Source organism: Drosophila mauritiana, chromosome 2R, assembly GCF_004382145.1.
Source record: "Drosophila mauritiana strain mau12 chromosome 2R, ASM438214v1, whole genome shotgun sequence".
NCBI classification, from domain to species: domain Eukaryota; kingdom Metazoa; phylum Arthropoda; class Insecta; order Diptera; family Drosophilidae; genus Drosophila; species Drosophila mauritiana.
The window spans coordinates 1,669,592-1,684,829 of NC_046668.1; the positions used below are offsets into that span (position 1 = coordinate 1,669,592).

The following is a 15,238-nucleotide window of genomic DNA, read 5'->3' on the forward strand; positions in this document are numbered from 1 at the left end:
TTCCAAAAAACCCAAATGGACTTGGTGACAGCTTATTATACAAACTTATCATGAGTAAACATGAGCAACAAAAGATTAAATTTAGCTTTATGATATATTTAAAGAAGTAAGATTTGTAGCAACTAGCGTGCGTTTTATGGATGCTTTCGGGTTCCACCAAATAGTCGGTGGATTGAAATTTTTTTGAAATTGAAGCGCAAGTATATTCTGTGTCACCCCTGCATACTTTATTAATTATATTAAGGTCTCAAAAAACCTAAAAGGTCATTTCGTTTTATATACATGACGTTTTCCCAAAACCACGTTTATAGTGCAATGCACCACATCTTCCACAGCTATAGAACTACCTTTTAAATTCAAAAATTATTGGTTTACATTACTTTTCTTACTATACGAATTATAGGAAGTGTAAGAATACTAATTAAATGCAAAAGGTTGTAACGAAAAAGCTTTCGTATAAAAATAGAAAGATAATATTTCATATATCCAATATCGCATAAAGATGTTTTGACTGCTTGTAAAATATATAAAATGTAAATATAAAATAATCCTATTTCCAGGATTAACAAAAAATTTTGTTTAATAATCTCATTCGATAGCTTATGCTTAAAAATTTTAAATTACTTTGAATTTCTTATAACTTCATTTGCTAAATATATAAGATATTTAAGGTAAATAATGGGACAATAGACAAGCTGTTTTTTACTTTATGTGATTGTGTATAAATATATGTGGGATTGGTTTTTGTCTGTTTACACAATCACCACTAGTATGAAACCGCTTATACCTAGACAATGCAACAACGAGATCCAGAAGAGTAACCACTATATACGAAGAAGGTTGCCATCAACGAGGAGCAAGAGCGCAACGCTATGGATAGAATGAAAGATGTTGTGCGTTCTGCCTGGGTGGCTCCAAGAGCGACAAAGACGACGGTGTTCTTAATTAATTAATCTATAAATACTAACCAACCGGTTAGGTATGCTGGTTGGTAGTAGCAGCCATATAATTCGCAATTCTGTTTTGTTTTTCAAACGACTCGCATTGATTACATGACAAGTTCAAAAGCAACTGGAAGTGGAAATGCACGCCAAACATGAGACCCAAAACTTCACTAATTAAATATCATATTTCATAGGATATTGAATGAATTTTGGATGCGTCCACTTGAGCCCACAAGCCCGAAATTGCCTAATGGATCCAGTTTTAGCATAAGTTGCTTAAACTAAAATTAAATTAGGAAATATTGGAAAGTTATTTGTGTTGATACCTACATCAAGGTATTTAACAACAAGGTCCAATTTCTCCTTTTTAGTGTTAATAATAAGTATAAGTATTTTCTCCTATATAAAAACATATTGTATGGAAATAGAATAGGAAAAATTATTTTATTCATCAAGTTATTACCAACTAATACAATTCATTTTTATCTTATTTTATTTGCATGATAATATGTTTTTGTGTTGTAATATACATGTAATTTTATTGTTGCTTAGTTTCGACTTCTGCTTAGGTACTAAAAATAAAATTTTAAATGTTATTCAATACACAAAATTATAATGGTTCGCTCAAGCATATTCAGCGTCACTGGTTTCATCATCCGTAGAATCCATTTTTCTTCTTTTTTTTTTAGTTCGCACAGGATTTGTTTTGCGACCACTAGGTTTTGAAGTCAAAAGAGATGCCTTCGCCATATGAGACATTGGGACATCAACACCATCCTAATAAAAACGCGTGATATTGCGGAAATTATATTTTAAGTAATTTTAAGGGACTTACCGTGACGGTTAATGAGTATCCATCACAAGCGGGGTGAGAATTTTTTGCTGAATTGGAGAATGTCACCCCATCAGAAGAAGCAGAGATATTTAAAATTGTTTTGTCGCGGGATTCATCAGCATCGGAGTCTCCATCATCCGGATCCAGTTTTAGCATCAGTTGCTTAAACTAAAATTGAATTAGAAAATATTGGAAAGTTATTTGTGTTGATACCTACATCAAGGTATTTAACAACAAGGTCCAATTTCTCCTCTTTAGTAAATGTAAAATGAATGTCCGTACTCAATTTCTCTTGCGACATTTGTTTCTTTATAACATCAATAGTCGTTTTTGGATTAAAATCATTAACACTTTTACGTGTTACGGCTTTTTCATATAATTTTTGTTCGGAAGGTGAATATCTTGAAATTTTACTGTCAGTAATCGCATACATTTCCTTCAGATGATCTTTCAGTATTAAAAGAAGCATACATGCTTGAGCAGATGTTATACATTTCATAATTTCTGTCATATCTTCGGGCAATCTGTTAAACAACACCTCTGGATCTTCTACGTCATCATCATCTTCTAAAACATCTCCTTCCTTGTCGCTCGGTTTTATATGTTCCTTGAATGTAGCAAGTAAATGTGTCCCAGCCATAGAAATAAGAAGATCTATTTGATGGATTAGATATAAAGGTTCATCTTGAACTACATATGGAAAATAAGCCAGGTTATCAGCAATATATAACATTTGTTGTAATGAAGTTTTCTGATCGTCAAACTGTTTAGTAACTGTTTGCACCAAAGCACGCCTTTGCGGTTTAGTAGTGCGAAGAAGTGTATACAGAAAATCGTTTAAAGCGGTAGTTGTATTATCTGGTCCACGACTCCTTAAATTGTATAATATTTAATATAAATATAAAGATTCAGAAATATTTAATGAATAACTTACGCATAACCTCTAATTATTTCCAGTTTCCCTCTGTTGTTTATTTGTAAAATTTTTTGTAGCTTAAAGCAAAGTTGTAGCCCGAATTGCACTTTCATATTAACAAATCCAGAGTATGTTTTATCAATATCTTTTAACAGTGCATCAGCTCGATGAGCGGACTATAAATATGTATATAAGAATTTAGAGTTAACAACTAAGTTAGGAATTTAGAGTTAAGAAAACTAAGTTTCGTACTAACCTCTATTTTATGATCAGTACTTAGGCAAATTAAATACGGAACCATTCTAACAGGGTGAACCAAACCTTGACGGAGGACAATCTGTATTACTTTGACAGCCCATAACCGAACTGTGTCATCCCGATTAAGAAAGCATTCGAGAATTTCTTCTAAATATAGTTGAATTATTCGACTTGCCATGCCAGACGAAACGTCGTTCATTTCCTTAAGATCTTCGTGTTTTGATTGTTTTTCCCCTGTAATCATTAAATATGAAAGTTGAAGCTCAAAAATGTGTCGATAGATGATGTAAGAGATCCTGTTCTTATTTATACAAAAGATTTTCTCTATAATATTATTCTTAATAACGAAGAACTCCACCGTAAGATTTTTTTTTTGTGATTATACCGGAAACTTTAAAAACTTGAAAGCTTAGACGAAGGATGCTGTGTATGTTCACGCCTACACTTTTAAACAAGAGAGAATGCTATAGTCGAGTTCACGGACTATTAGATATCGGTCACTCGGCTAGTCCAAGTGGGATCAAAAACGTTCAACATTTTTGAGAAATTTTGAAAGAAAAAGGGGATGGTGTGGGCGGTAGAGACTTGTCAGGGCGTATCGATGGAAATTGGCAAGACAACTAATATAATCTTACAAAATCCCTCTAGAATTAGTTCTGATGGGTTCGGACCACTATGTATATTATATAGCTGCATAAGGAGTAATGGAAAAACATAGGAAGAAAAAGCAATCAATAAGTGAGAAATAGGAGTAAGGTTTAAAAAAAGTACATATAAGGCTGCGGAATGTTATGTTATTTGATTTGTATGAAAGGTTAAGCAAATATCAGAGAAGAGGGGCAATTTTTACCACTCGACTCACACTGCGGATGCGGGTGCCATATCGCGGGAACTTACAAATACCTAGTCAAAAGCCGCGGGTGCCGATCACACTCGCCCCTCATAACGGGGGAAAGGCAAGTGCCCAAAAAGGGATGAGTGACAATAGCACTCATGGGTTTCTAGAAAAAAATTTGGATGACTCGTAAACACTTTGGTGTTTCGTAGACACTCGTGTCTCGATGGAAAAATAAGGAAAAGTGTTACCCTTACCAACCAGTAGAGCAGAAGCTGAGAGAGCGTTTTCCCTAGCTCTTAACTACTAATTACTGAAAAACGAAATAGATTATGCCCAAAATCTGTATACAGGCTCCTTTTTTTTGCATTCTTTTTACAACAATTTAAAAACACGAAATAGGCATTCCTTTTTTATATATTATATAACTAGTTCTTAATATTTTCTTTTCGAATTTAACTTTATAAATGTATAAGTTTTCTTTTTAATTTAATAAAAAAAAAAACAAGTAAAAAATCAAATTGAATAGTGTTAATTCAGTATAACATTTTTTTAGGGTGCATCCAAAAGCAAAAACATGTGCACGACCTTTTTCTTGGGTGTTCCCTTTAACCCTTCATTTCTTTAATCGTTTCGTTTCCACCCATACAAATTGTATGAATACAAAAAATTACCTGCGTCCTGTGTGTCGCTCACCCAAGGCGTTATTGTGCAGCATGTCCCGGGTGTCCTTTAGCAAGTAATAAAAAAAAACACCAAGGTTGCAAAACACTCGGGTGTTTGTTATTGCCACAAGTAGTGTCAAAAAATACCTGGCTTGCTGCAGTTATCTGCTATACATGTATTTTTATAGTAAAAAAAACCCAACGACATGTTGTGTGAATACACTACAAGATCTGGCTATTTCTGTTTCGACTTCCCCGATTGAGATACCCGTTACTCAGCTAGTGTAAATGCAACCGCGAAATTTCATAATTTTTCTGCGATATCGATAGATATTGGTGAAATAAATAAGAAAAAATTAACGTGATCATGTGTGAGCGTGGCGTTTTTGGTCGGTTTGTGGGCGTGGCAAAAAGTTTATGGTTATAATCGATAGAATTTTACAAAACTAATAGTCATGAAAAGTTATGAAAAAAAAAATTGAACAATTTTTCATAATTGTGGGGTATACTAGATTCGTTAAAGAGTATGTAACAGTCATAAGGAAGCGTTTCCGACCATATAAAGAATATATATTCTTGATCTGGATCAATAGCACAGTCGATCTGGCCACGTCCGTGAGTTCGTATAAACGTCGATATATCAGGAACTAAAGAAGCTACAGAGTTGAGATTAAGCTTACAGTTTCCAGAGACATAGACGCAGAGCAATTTTGTTGACCCAAGTTGCTACGCCCCCGAACCGCTCAAAACTGCCATACGCACAATTTTGCAAAATGTTTTGATGTTTGTTCATATTTTTACTGGTCTTGTAAATTTCTATAAATTTTCCAAAAAACTTTTTGCCATTACTATGAAAACCATAAAGTTCAAAATAATAGTACTGATTCTACACATTATCTGCGCCTTTACATTTTTTCGAAAAGCCCATTAAACGACTACAAATGCTTACAAGTTACAAAATAAATCACGCTTGTGATTTGTATTTCTTTGGTGTTGCCTGAAGGTATGGTTGAAAGTAAATGCTGTTTTGGTTCTAATCCGATATAGATGGATTACTCGGTGAACACCTCATGGAACATTCGAATAAAACAAGAGAGAATGCTTTAGTCGATACCCGTTACTCAGCTAAAAATGGAAACGCCAAATTTCATAATTTTTCTGGGATATTGATAGATATTGGGGAATCAAATGAGAAGAAATTTAAAAACTGTTCTAATGTGTGGCCATGACCGGTTCGGCGGTCTAATAAAACTGAAAAAAATATCGAAAATGGTTCAAAAATATGGGCGTGCCAGCTTTGGTCGGTTTTTTTTTGCGTTACAGTGGGCGCGGGCGTTTTTAGGGCGTTAGAGTAGGAGTGGCAAACATTTTTTGTAACCGATAAAAATTTACAAGACTAATAAAAATGTAAAAAAATATCAACACATTTATCAAAAGTGTGGCCCTGGCAGTTTTGTGCGGTTTGTGGGCGTTAGAGTGAGTCAACAAAATTGCGCTGCGTCTTTGTCTCTAGAATCCGTATACTGAACATCAACCTTTTTTGTCTGTAGAATCTGTATACTGAACCTTCTAGCTTTTATAGTTCCTGAGATCTCGACGTTCATACGGACAGAAGAATGACATGGCTAGATCGACTCGGCTATTGATTCTGATCAAGAATATATAGTCGGAAACGCTTTCTTCTGCCTCTATGTAAGACTTTTCAACGAATCTAGTTGAATCATAAAAAACTCCACGATAACTATAGCCGAAGAGAGCTCATTTAAAAGATAATTTATTTGATTTAAGTAATAAAGTCTGCAAAAGTGTTAATGTTTGCAAATGTTAAATAGTGTATGTCAATGACATTGCATTTTCTCGTCTTTCAGTTCTTGACTATCTACAGAGTTGGATCTGTTATATCTGAATGGAGAAGGGGTATAAGGTGATCCTAAGCTGCAAACCCTAGACACCACTGCTGTTAAGGGGAAAAAGGAGATCAGTACAGTCTGGAATTGGTAAGGCCTTTACCAACGCAAAGACCAATAATTATTTGATTCTAGTGTAAAAAAAAATGTAAATCAAAATGTAAGTAAAAATGCTTAAGTATTAAAATATCCCACAGAAAAATAGAACAATATTAAATAGTTAAGCTATAATCTTAATGTTATTATTATCTTATTAAAATCTAATAGTTTTTAATCAGAGTCACTTAGCCAGATGATCATTCCACGTTTGCTATTATACTTCTGAATTCATTTGTTATTAATTTTAAAACATGAGATAACAATATAGTAGGAGTAATAAAAAAATTCGCATGCTTATTTTAAACTTTATATCTCTTATAGCTCCTGATTTTGAGGCAATTAAACGGAAAGACGAACATGGCCTGATCGACTGGGCTAGTGATACTGATCACGCATATATATGCTTTATAGGCAAAAGCTCTTTTCTTCCTGTTAATCCTTTTAAACTGATCACCATTGTACTCTACGAGTAACGGTAATAAAGTTTAAGTTTATATATAATATTTATTGGACTTACTTATTGTTCAATAAGTCCAAGTCATGTGTCAGCGGATAAATTAAATAAAAAAATTTGAATATACTAACATTCTTTTTCCTTATTGTGCATAAACATTTCAGATTCCGTTAGATAAATCCAAATATTTCGCATGCAGATTATTTTAAAGCCAGCATCGTTGGCTATTGAACTTAGAATTTCGCAATACAAATTTTTAAGTTCGGATCTAGTAAGGTAGCCATCGTTTAGTACACAAAATGATCCAAGCGAAATAAGTGCTTGCTTTCGAATTTCTTGATTAGTACAACGGCAGAAGAACATCAAGCAATGGAATACATCCTCACATATAGAAACAGGCAGTCCATCATTTGTTTCACCTAAAAAAAATATATATATGAAATTAGCCGAAATCAATAAAAAAAATTTACATACCTAACGCAATAGGAGACTTAAAGTCGAAATATCGCATTAGTATTCCGATCGTAAACAAACTTCGCCGAAAGCTGGGAGTGTAAATATTATCTACGCTGTTGTTTCCTTGTATTACTTGACTTCGAGACACATCAAGAACCCGATAAAATCTATAAAAATTTAAATTTATGTAAACATTTTGTTACAATTTTAAATAAGTACATTTTAAATATCTTCATTATTTATAAGGATACCAGAACTATCATAGAGCATACCAAGTCTTTAAATCTTTGCAGATTTTACAAATTACATCTCTTTTTTATTTTATAATTATAAATATTTTAAAATAAATTATGTACAGCATCTTTTCATAAATGATATTAAGGTTATAAATACAATTTTCGTGCTGCTCTGCTCCTAATTCCGTGAGTTGTGCAGTCCAGGAATGGCTGCACGCAATCGAAAAATGGACTGCCAAATGGAATTTGGCCATTAACTCCTCAAAGTCAGCCTGTGTAACTTTTTCCCTGCGACCCGGAACCTGCACAGTTCTGACCTTCAATGGAAGCCCTATCACCAATGCTAGATCGCACTGCTACCTAGGAGTTCATCTAGATCGGAGACTGACCTGGGGGGCCCACATCACGTCGGTCAAATCTAAGTCACTGGCGAAGCTAAAAAAGCTCGACTGGCTCTTCCACTCCAGCAAACTTCAAATGAGCTCTAAGGCTCTTTTAATCAAAGCCATTCTCGCTCCAACGTGGAGTTTTGCCATCCAGGTGTGGGGAACTGCCGCCAAATCCCAGCTTAATAGGCTCCGTGTGGTCCAGTCGAGAGCTGCACGTCACGCATCTGGGCTCCCCTGGTACGTGACGAACATAGTCATCGAAAGAGATCTGAAAATTACCCTTCTTGGGGATCAGATTAATTTCCACAGCAGCCGTTATGCCGACAGGCTTATGGCCCACCCGAACCGACTAGCAACTATCCTAGCTGATCCCATCTCCCTCCGAAGACTGAAGAGGGTACACCCCAGCGATCTCCTTACCCGGAGGATAACATAACATATTACATTTTCTTTTGTACTTTATAATTAAGATACCACTTGGTCTCATTTATCTTTATCACACATTAGGTTAAGTTCAGAGGAATTACTGAACGATTCCTTTTGAAACCATTATAAATAGAATTAGTGAATTTAAAAAAAAAAAGAATCTGTATACTAAACATCAACCTTCTTTGTCTCTAGAATCTGTATGCAGAACCTAGCTTTTATAATTCTGAGATCTTCATACGGACAGAATGACATGGCTAGATCCACTCGGCTATTGATCCTGATCAAGAATATATATACTTTATATAGTCGGAAACGCTTCCTTCTGCCTGTTGCATACTTTTCAACGATTCTAGTATACCCTTTTACTCTACGAGTAACAGGAATAAAAAGGTATTATAAAACGGTATTTACATGTTTCATAATTGTTGGCTTGACAGCGTTTTGTAGTTTAAGGGCGTTAGAATGGATGTGGACAAAATGATTTTAAATTATAGATAAAAATTATTTCACACTGCCCAAACTGTTAGCATTCGCAAAATAAAAAAAAAAATAATATATCATATAAAAGTTAAGTGGAAGCGTGACGTTTAGCGTTAAAGGTGGTTGACTTGCACGTATCATAAGTGGAATGCCAGAAAGATGGTGGGACAGACGGACATATCCAGATCGGCTCGCTCTTAGTAGAGGTAATTAAAAATTATTTGCGTACCACTCGCCCCAATAAAATATTTTCCTTTGTAGTACGTTTGTATTTCGTTGTAGATTTGAAATTCAAAGACCATCGCGCACTGGGCCGTCATCAAAAATGTGAGGAGGAGGAAATTAAGTGAGAGAAAACTATTACAAAACTTTACAAACACTGTGGTCCAGAATTCGTTTTTTTTTGGCATAAAGTCTAAAAATAAATTGCGGTACAGACTTGAAACTTTATACATTTTGTTGTTCAATCACAAATAGTTTGCACACCAAATTTGGAGTCTGTGCGACCACGCCCTCTCTTGCCACCCATATTAACTACTGGTATGACTCAGGAGTCAACGAAATTGCATTGTTTTTTTTTAAATAAAAGTGTGTATATTGTTGTTTAAAAAATAATCGCCCTCTTCTTCTTCTAGTTCTAGATTATAAATTTCCAAATCTGAACTCGAATCAGAATCAGAATGTGAATCCAATATTTTGTCTGAGGGATCAGGTTTAAAATTAGACTGCATTTCCGAAAGACTTATTATTGCCTTCGGAAGTGGTTTTTTCCTATTTTTTCTCTCTCTTTATTTAAGCATCACTTCATTATAGGGCGGATATATATCGCTGTTATGGCTTTTATTTAAAAGCCCGGTGCTTATATATTGCTGTTTTTTCAGCGTGTTTTTCAGTAGATAAGCTAGAGCTTCATCTGGTGAAAGAGGAGTTGGTTTTTGCCATTGAATTTGCATCCTCGATTCGCTTGGAAATTCTGTTTTTAAAGTTTCTTTAAGAACAAAGGCCACGTCCCTCTTGCATTCTTTTCTAGCAGAAACAGTTGCTGCATGAATCAAAAGACTTATGTCGTGGTCACTTTCACTTGCCAGATTCGATGCCAGTTTCCTTTTTAATCTTTCTCCTGCATTTTGGTAAGATAAGTTTCGGCGTCCCATTCGCTGGGGTGTCTTGGAGTTTTCAAAATCACTACCAAGAATTGTTTTCTTAGACGCCATCCACTTGGTGTGATTGGAAATAAATCGGTCTAGTTGTCTGTTACACTCGGGCAGTTTTCTTTTAATAAATATTTAAAAATTTACTATTTTTTTGTCAACCTCTTCTGTCTTTTTCGATTCCAGATTATTGTTGTTGATTGCGGAATAAACGTAACCTGAAACATAACTTATTTACCTATTGTTACGCCTACAAATGTCCAGGAGGTCGCTATGTCTTAACTCGAACTTGCCTATACAAAATCAAATTTTAAGAAAACAAGCAAAAAAGGGCAAAAGATATTACTTTACCGTCAAAGACAATAGTGAAAGGTACAAACTGACGTTTATAACTTTTGTCAGAAATTTATTTATACTCCACGAAAAACAGGAGACACGGGGACACGTTAGAATTTTCTGTTAAAATACACATAAATTGGATTACACAACACAAAAACAGTAAAACTACACATATATTACCTACATACGTTAAAAACATCATACCTTGGCATTTATTTTCCATATTTTACTATAATTTAAGGATGCGTATTAACGATCGTACCACGTAAGCAAATAATTTTTCGGGAATTGCATTCTCTCAATCAGCTTTTTAACACTTCACCTTTAAAAGCTTATACAACGATTTAGTGAAGCTTTCGGTAAATTTTGTTTTTGGTTTTTATTTGAATCAATTTTCTATTAGAAAATAATTGACAAAGGACGATATATTGACATAAAAATTGAGACTATGCAAAAAAAAAAAAAAAACGAATTCTGGACCATAGTGCAAAGGAATAATTAAACAATAATGAGAGGGGCAGTGCGTTGACCAGCAATCGCAAAATTGTTTGGTTTTTTTTACCAAATGTCTATCCAACAATATTATAGCCCACCTGTTTGAAGCAGCGGGATCGACGAGCCAAAACTCTTATACAGGATATTAAGCTGGGACCAGCCTTTCATCGCTGATCTCAAAAATTGGCAAGATTCTTTTAAGGGCTATCCAACCCTGAAGAACGTTCTGATTTTAAGATGGGTTTCTGGCTGGTTAACCCACTTGTGGCGCTTAGAACTTTGTACAGTGCCTTTAACTGAACTTATTGTAGCAGTCTGTTCACCCCCAAATGCCACATATGAACAAAGAAACGTGTAAGCCGTGTCTTGGTGTATACCAAGACTACATTCGTATCCAATTAATGATTTCCGGATTTCGATGTTACCGTATTATGACAATTCTTTTCTTGTCAAGACCGGTTATTACCAAGGTTATTATAGACAAAAGCATTGTGGACAGTGCTAGACATTGCCGTCGAGAAGAGAGAACTTCGTATACGCTGATATACTGTTTTTTATATGTTGAAGTTCAGTGTTAGTATGAATTGTATTGAGAACGTGAACCACTAAAATGTAGTAAGCCATCCGATTAATGTTTACTTATACTTATTCTTAAGACATCTTATACAGACCGATTAGTTTCTTAATATTTTATAATCGTAATACGGACCACAGTTTATTTATTATTTTAAGCTAGCTCTATAATGCTGAAGATTTTGGAAATAAGATTGACAAAGAATAGACAAATATTTTTAATAATTAAATGTAGAAGGTATAAAGATTAATACATACTTTTGAAAACAGTCGCGGATCAATTTAAAGTTATGTGTAATCTTATTCACAAGTGCTCCCAAGCAAGAAACACAGCTAGTAACTTCGGCTTGATTTCGTGAAACAACCAATAACATTAAATGCTCTTCCAACGATGCTAAAAAGGATTCACTGGCATTATTAACCAGAGGAACTACTTTTTCGAGAATATCTGCAACTGCACATATGAACTTTGCAGCTGTGGCAGAATGACATTTTATGTTGAGATATGGTTCAATTGTTATAGCATGCTTAACCAGCAGTTGTGGCCGCACTTTAGCCAGTAAATGTAGTGTGGTAATACAACCCAGCATTCGCGAGTTATCTGTATCTTCCAATTCAATTAGTCTGTCAACTAGTCCGTCCGCTAATTGTTGACAAGCTATCACAATATCCATTGGTGGCTCTGTGTTCCTCTTAATAAATTCTTGAACGCATCCTTCAGACCTTAGCATATTATCTCTTGGCTTAAATATCTACATTAAAGGTAAAATAAATATTAATTATAATACGTTGTATGTTTTTTTTAGCTTACACTCATTAGAAGGCCCTCTAACCAAGTGGTTCCAGTATCATGTGCAGTATTTACCACGTCAATTATATGATTTATTTTCCTTTGTATTCCAATCTAAATAACAATGAGTAAGAATTATTCAAATAAATAACCATTAAGATTAAACTTTAAATAATACTATGTATAGCCCCGTTTACAGTTACAATCGATACTACCAGATACCCTTGACTCAATTAGTGAGTGTGAGGGAGAAATTAATAGATCGATAGAAATTTGTTATTACAAGTCAATTATCATATATCCGTTACTCAGCTAGTGTGAATGCAAACGCGAAATTTTCTAATTTTTCTGGGATAACGATAGAAATAGGGGAATAAAATGAGAAGAAATTAAAAAATTGTTCCAAAGTGTGGGCGTGACCGGTTCGACGGCTTTAGGGCGTAGAAGTGAGCGTGTCAAAAAGTTTTTCGGTAAATTGATAGAAATTTTCAATAAAACTATGAAAAATATCGAAAAATGTGGGCGTGGACGTTTTGGGCGTTAGAGTAGGAGTGGCAAACATTTGTTTAAACCGATAAAAATATACAAGTCTGGGAGTGGCAGTTTTTTGCGGTTTGTGGGCGCTGCGTCTTTGTCTCTAGAATCTGTGTGCAGAACCTAGCTTTTATAGTTCTGAGATCTCGACGTTCATACGGACAGAATGACATAGCTAGATCCACTCGGCTATTAATCCTGATCAAGAATATATATACTTTATATAGTCGGAAGCCCTTCCTTCAGCTTGCTACATATTTTTCAAAGAATCTAGTATACCCTTTACTCTACGTGTAACGGGATAAATATCAAACAAATTTTAAAGCGAGTTTTGAGTGGCAAATTGATAGAAATTTCCGAGACAAATAAAAATTTGTCAAAACTGTGGGCGTGCCAGTATTTGCGGTTGGTGGGCGTTACAGTGCACGTGGCAACATCTGAAAACAAACAAACTTTCGATTGGGGTAGTTCCTTCTGTATGCTTAAACTTAAGCTTCTATCTTTTAGTTTGCTAGATTTCGACGTTCATACGTACGGACATTGCCAGATCGACTGGGCTGGTGATCCTAATCAAGAATACACATACTTTATATGGTAGGAAACGATTAACCTTTTTCAATAACAGTCACATTCCTTTTTGTTTAAGCGAACCATGAAATTTCTTTTGTTTAAAATATCCTTTTAAATACTTTAAATTTGAAGTAGTACTCACTTTATCATTTTTAATACACGGTGTAAACCACATCTTCATAAAAACTTCCGTAACAAGTTTTTGAATGCCTTCTTCGTCATGAACACGTCGAATCATTTTTACGCAAATTTCGGGAATTTTTGCAAAATCTGGATATTCTAAACAAATATCTCTCAAAATTTTAATGACCCTTTTCCGTACGGAGACACCAGTATCCTTTAAAAAATATATATTTTTTTTAATTTATTAAAATTTTTTTTTGTATATTACCAAAATACGAGTAGACAGCATATCGTAATACTGATCGATTAGATCTTGATTACTAAGAACAAATTTTCCAACCAAATCTACAGCAGCCTCTCGTACCGAAATAGCTGTGTCTAGGAATTTCTGATTAACTCCCATTTGCATATCTTTTCGTTTTAGGACCAATGGATCAACTTCCACAATGTTGGCAAGACATTTCATTGCACGTGTCCTTACTGCTATCGACGGTTCACTGCGTTATACCAAAAAAGAACAATTAGTATAATTTAAATATATACAGTAATTAATATATACTTACTTCACAACTAAAATAATTTTCTTTAAGCATCCATCAAAAGATTGACTAAAGGGCCTTTTGGTGGCCAGATATTGCGCTATTAACTGAGCGTTATTATAATCTATGTATGTTTTGATGTGCTGAATTGACGAGTGGTTTTGCTCGCCAAAAACTGAAAATGGCTTAATTTTGTTGATAAAATATTGCTTTCTGGCTTCTAAAGCCTTATAGATGTTAATATTTAGTTCTAAATTATTGCTTTCCATACAGTGAATTCTCTTTTTGTTTGTATCGGTATCACTATCATCGCACGATCCAGAATCCGACGTATCTAAATAATCACCTTAAAAAAATAAATAAATATATTTATATTAAATAAACAAGAGTACGGATCACCTGTTTGGAGTCCACAATACGCAGTCCACTCGGACCGCATTGAATCGATCCAAAAAAACTTCTTACTTTTTGCCTTGCGGCGCCTAAATTGGGATGCAAACCGTATATTACCTCCTTATTCCAGTAGACTACTTTTAATTAATTTACCGTCCCTAGCTAACCGTAGAACTATGCTTGGAACAGTCTTTATTTGTAAGCTTATTCGTGGGGATGTTGAGAGTCCCGACTTGATTAGTCGGCTTAACTTCTCGGTTCCAAGTAGATTCACTAGAAACTATATACCCCTTATCTTAAATCATTTTAGATCTAATTATAAGTTGCATGACCCTTACAGAGTTTTATGTTCTGACTATAATAGACTTTATCCTATTATCTGTAATCTTGACTCTCTGCCGCTATTAAAGCAATCGATTTTATCTTTTCTATTACATAATTAGATCCTACTAACACTAATATTTAACATAGTTATTCCACATTATATTCATTTCCTCGTTCCTATTCTATTTTTTATATCGCGTCTATATCTTCTCGCGGATCGAGCCGTACGATACACGGCAGCGCCCCTCGGTCGGTTGGGCGGAAGGTGTGGCCGTGAGACCCGTGCGAAAAAAAAAAAAAAAAAAAAAAAAAAAAAAAAAAATGTATTTGCGGAAGAACATAGGCAGGGTACAGCAGGGTTTGTCTGTAAGACGTCCCTGAGATGAGTCAAATTTATGTATACCAACATACATGTACTATTAATTAGTAGAATTCAGTAATACATACATTATTATTAATAATCAGAATCAACAGCCGAGTCGAACTAGCCATGTCCGTCTGTCC

At 34.6% G+C, this 15,238-nt stretch overlaps 1 protein-coding gene across 3 annotated transcripts in view; it reads right to left on the reverse strand.

Annotated features, from left to right (window-relative positions):
• Nucleotides 1-1,562: 1,562 nt before the first annotated feature.
• The window catches only part of LOC117136631 (nipped-B protein), a 57,863-nt gene continuing 44,187 nt past the window's right edge, over nucleotides 1,563-15,238 (reverse strand). For all 3 annotated transcript variants that reach the window (XM_033297619.1, XM_033297620.1, XM_033297618.1), the window contains 12 exons: nucleotides 14,042-14,363; nucleotides 13,747-13,975; nucleotides 13,498-13,692; nucleotides 12,273-12,365; nucleotides 11,720-12,213; nucleotides 7,388-7,536; nucleotides 7,045-7,332; nucleotides 2,952-3,187; nucleotides 2,714-2,871; nucleotides 1,997-2,651; nucleotides 1,780-1,947; nucleotides 1,563-1,721 (listed from right to left, as the gene is read on the reverse strand). In XM_033297619.1, the coding sequence (XP_033153510.1) occupies nucleotides 1,569-1,721; nucleotides 1,780-1,947; nucleotides 1,997-2,651; nucleotides 2,714-2,871; nucleotides 2,952-3,187; nucleotides 7,045-7,332; nucleotides 7,388-7,536; nucleotides 11,720-12,213; nucleotides 12,273-12,365; nucleotides 13,498-13,692; nucleotides 13,747-13,975; nucleotides 14,042-14,363 (3,140 nt within the window). In that variant the 3' untranslated portion in view covers nucleotides 1,563-1,568. The remainder of the gene's footprint in view (nucleotides 1,722-1,779; nucleotides 1,948-1,996; nucleotides 2,652-2,713; nucleotides 2,872-2,951; nucleotides 3,188-7,044; nucleotides 7,333-7,387; nucleotides 7,537-11,719; nucleotides 12,214-12,272; nucleotides 12,366-13,497; nucleotides 13,693-13,746; nucleotides 13,976-14,041; nucleotides 14,364-15,238) is intronic.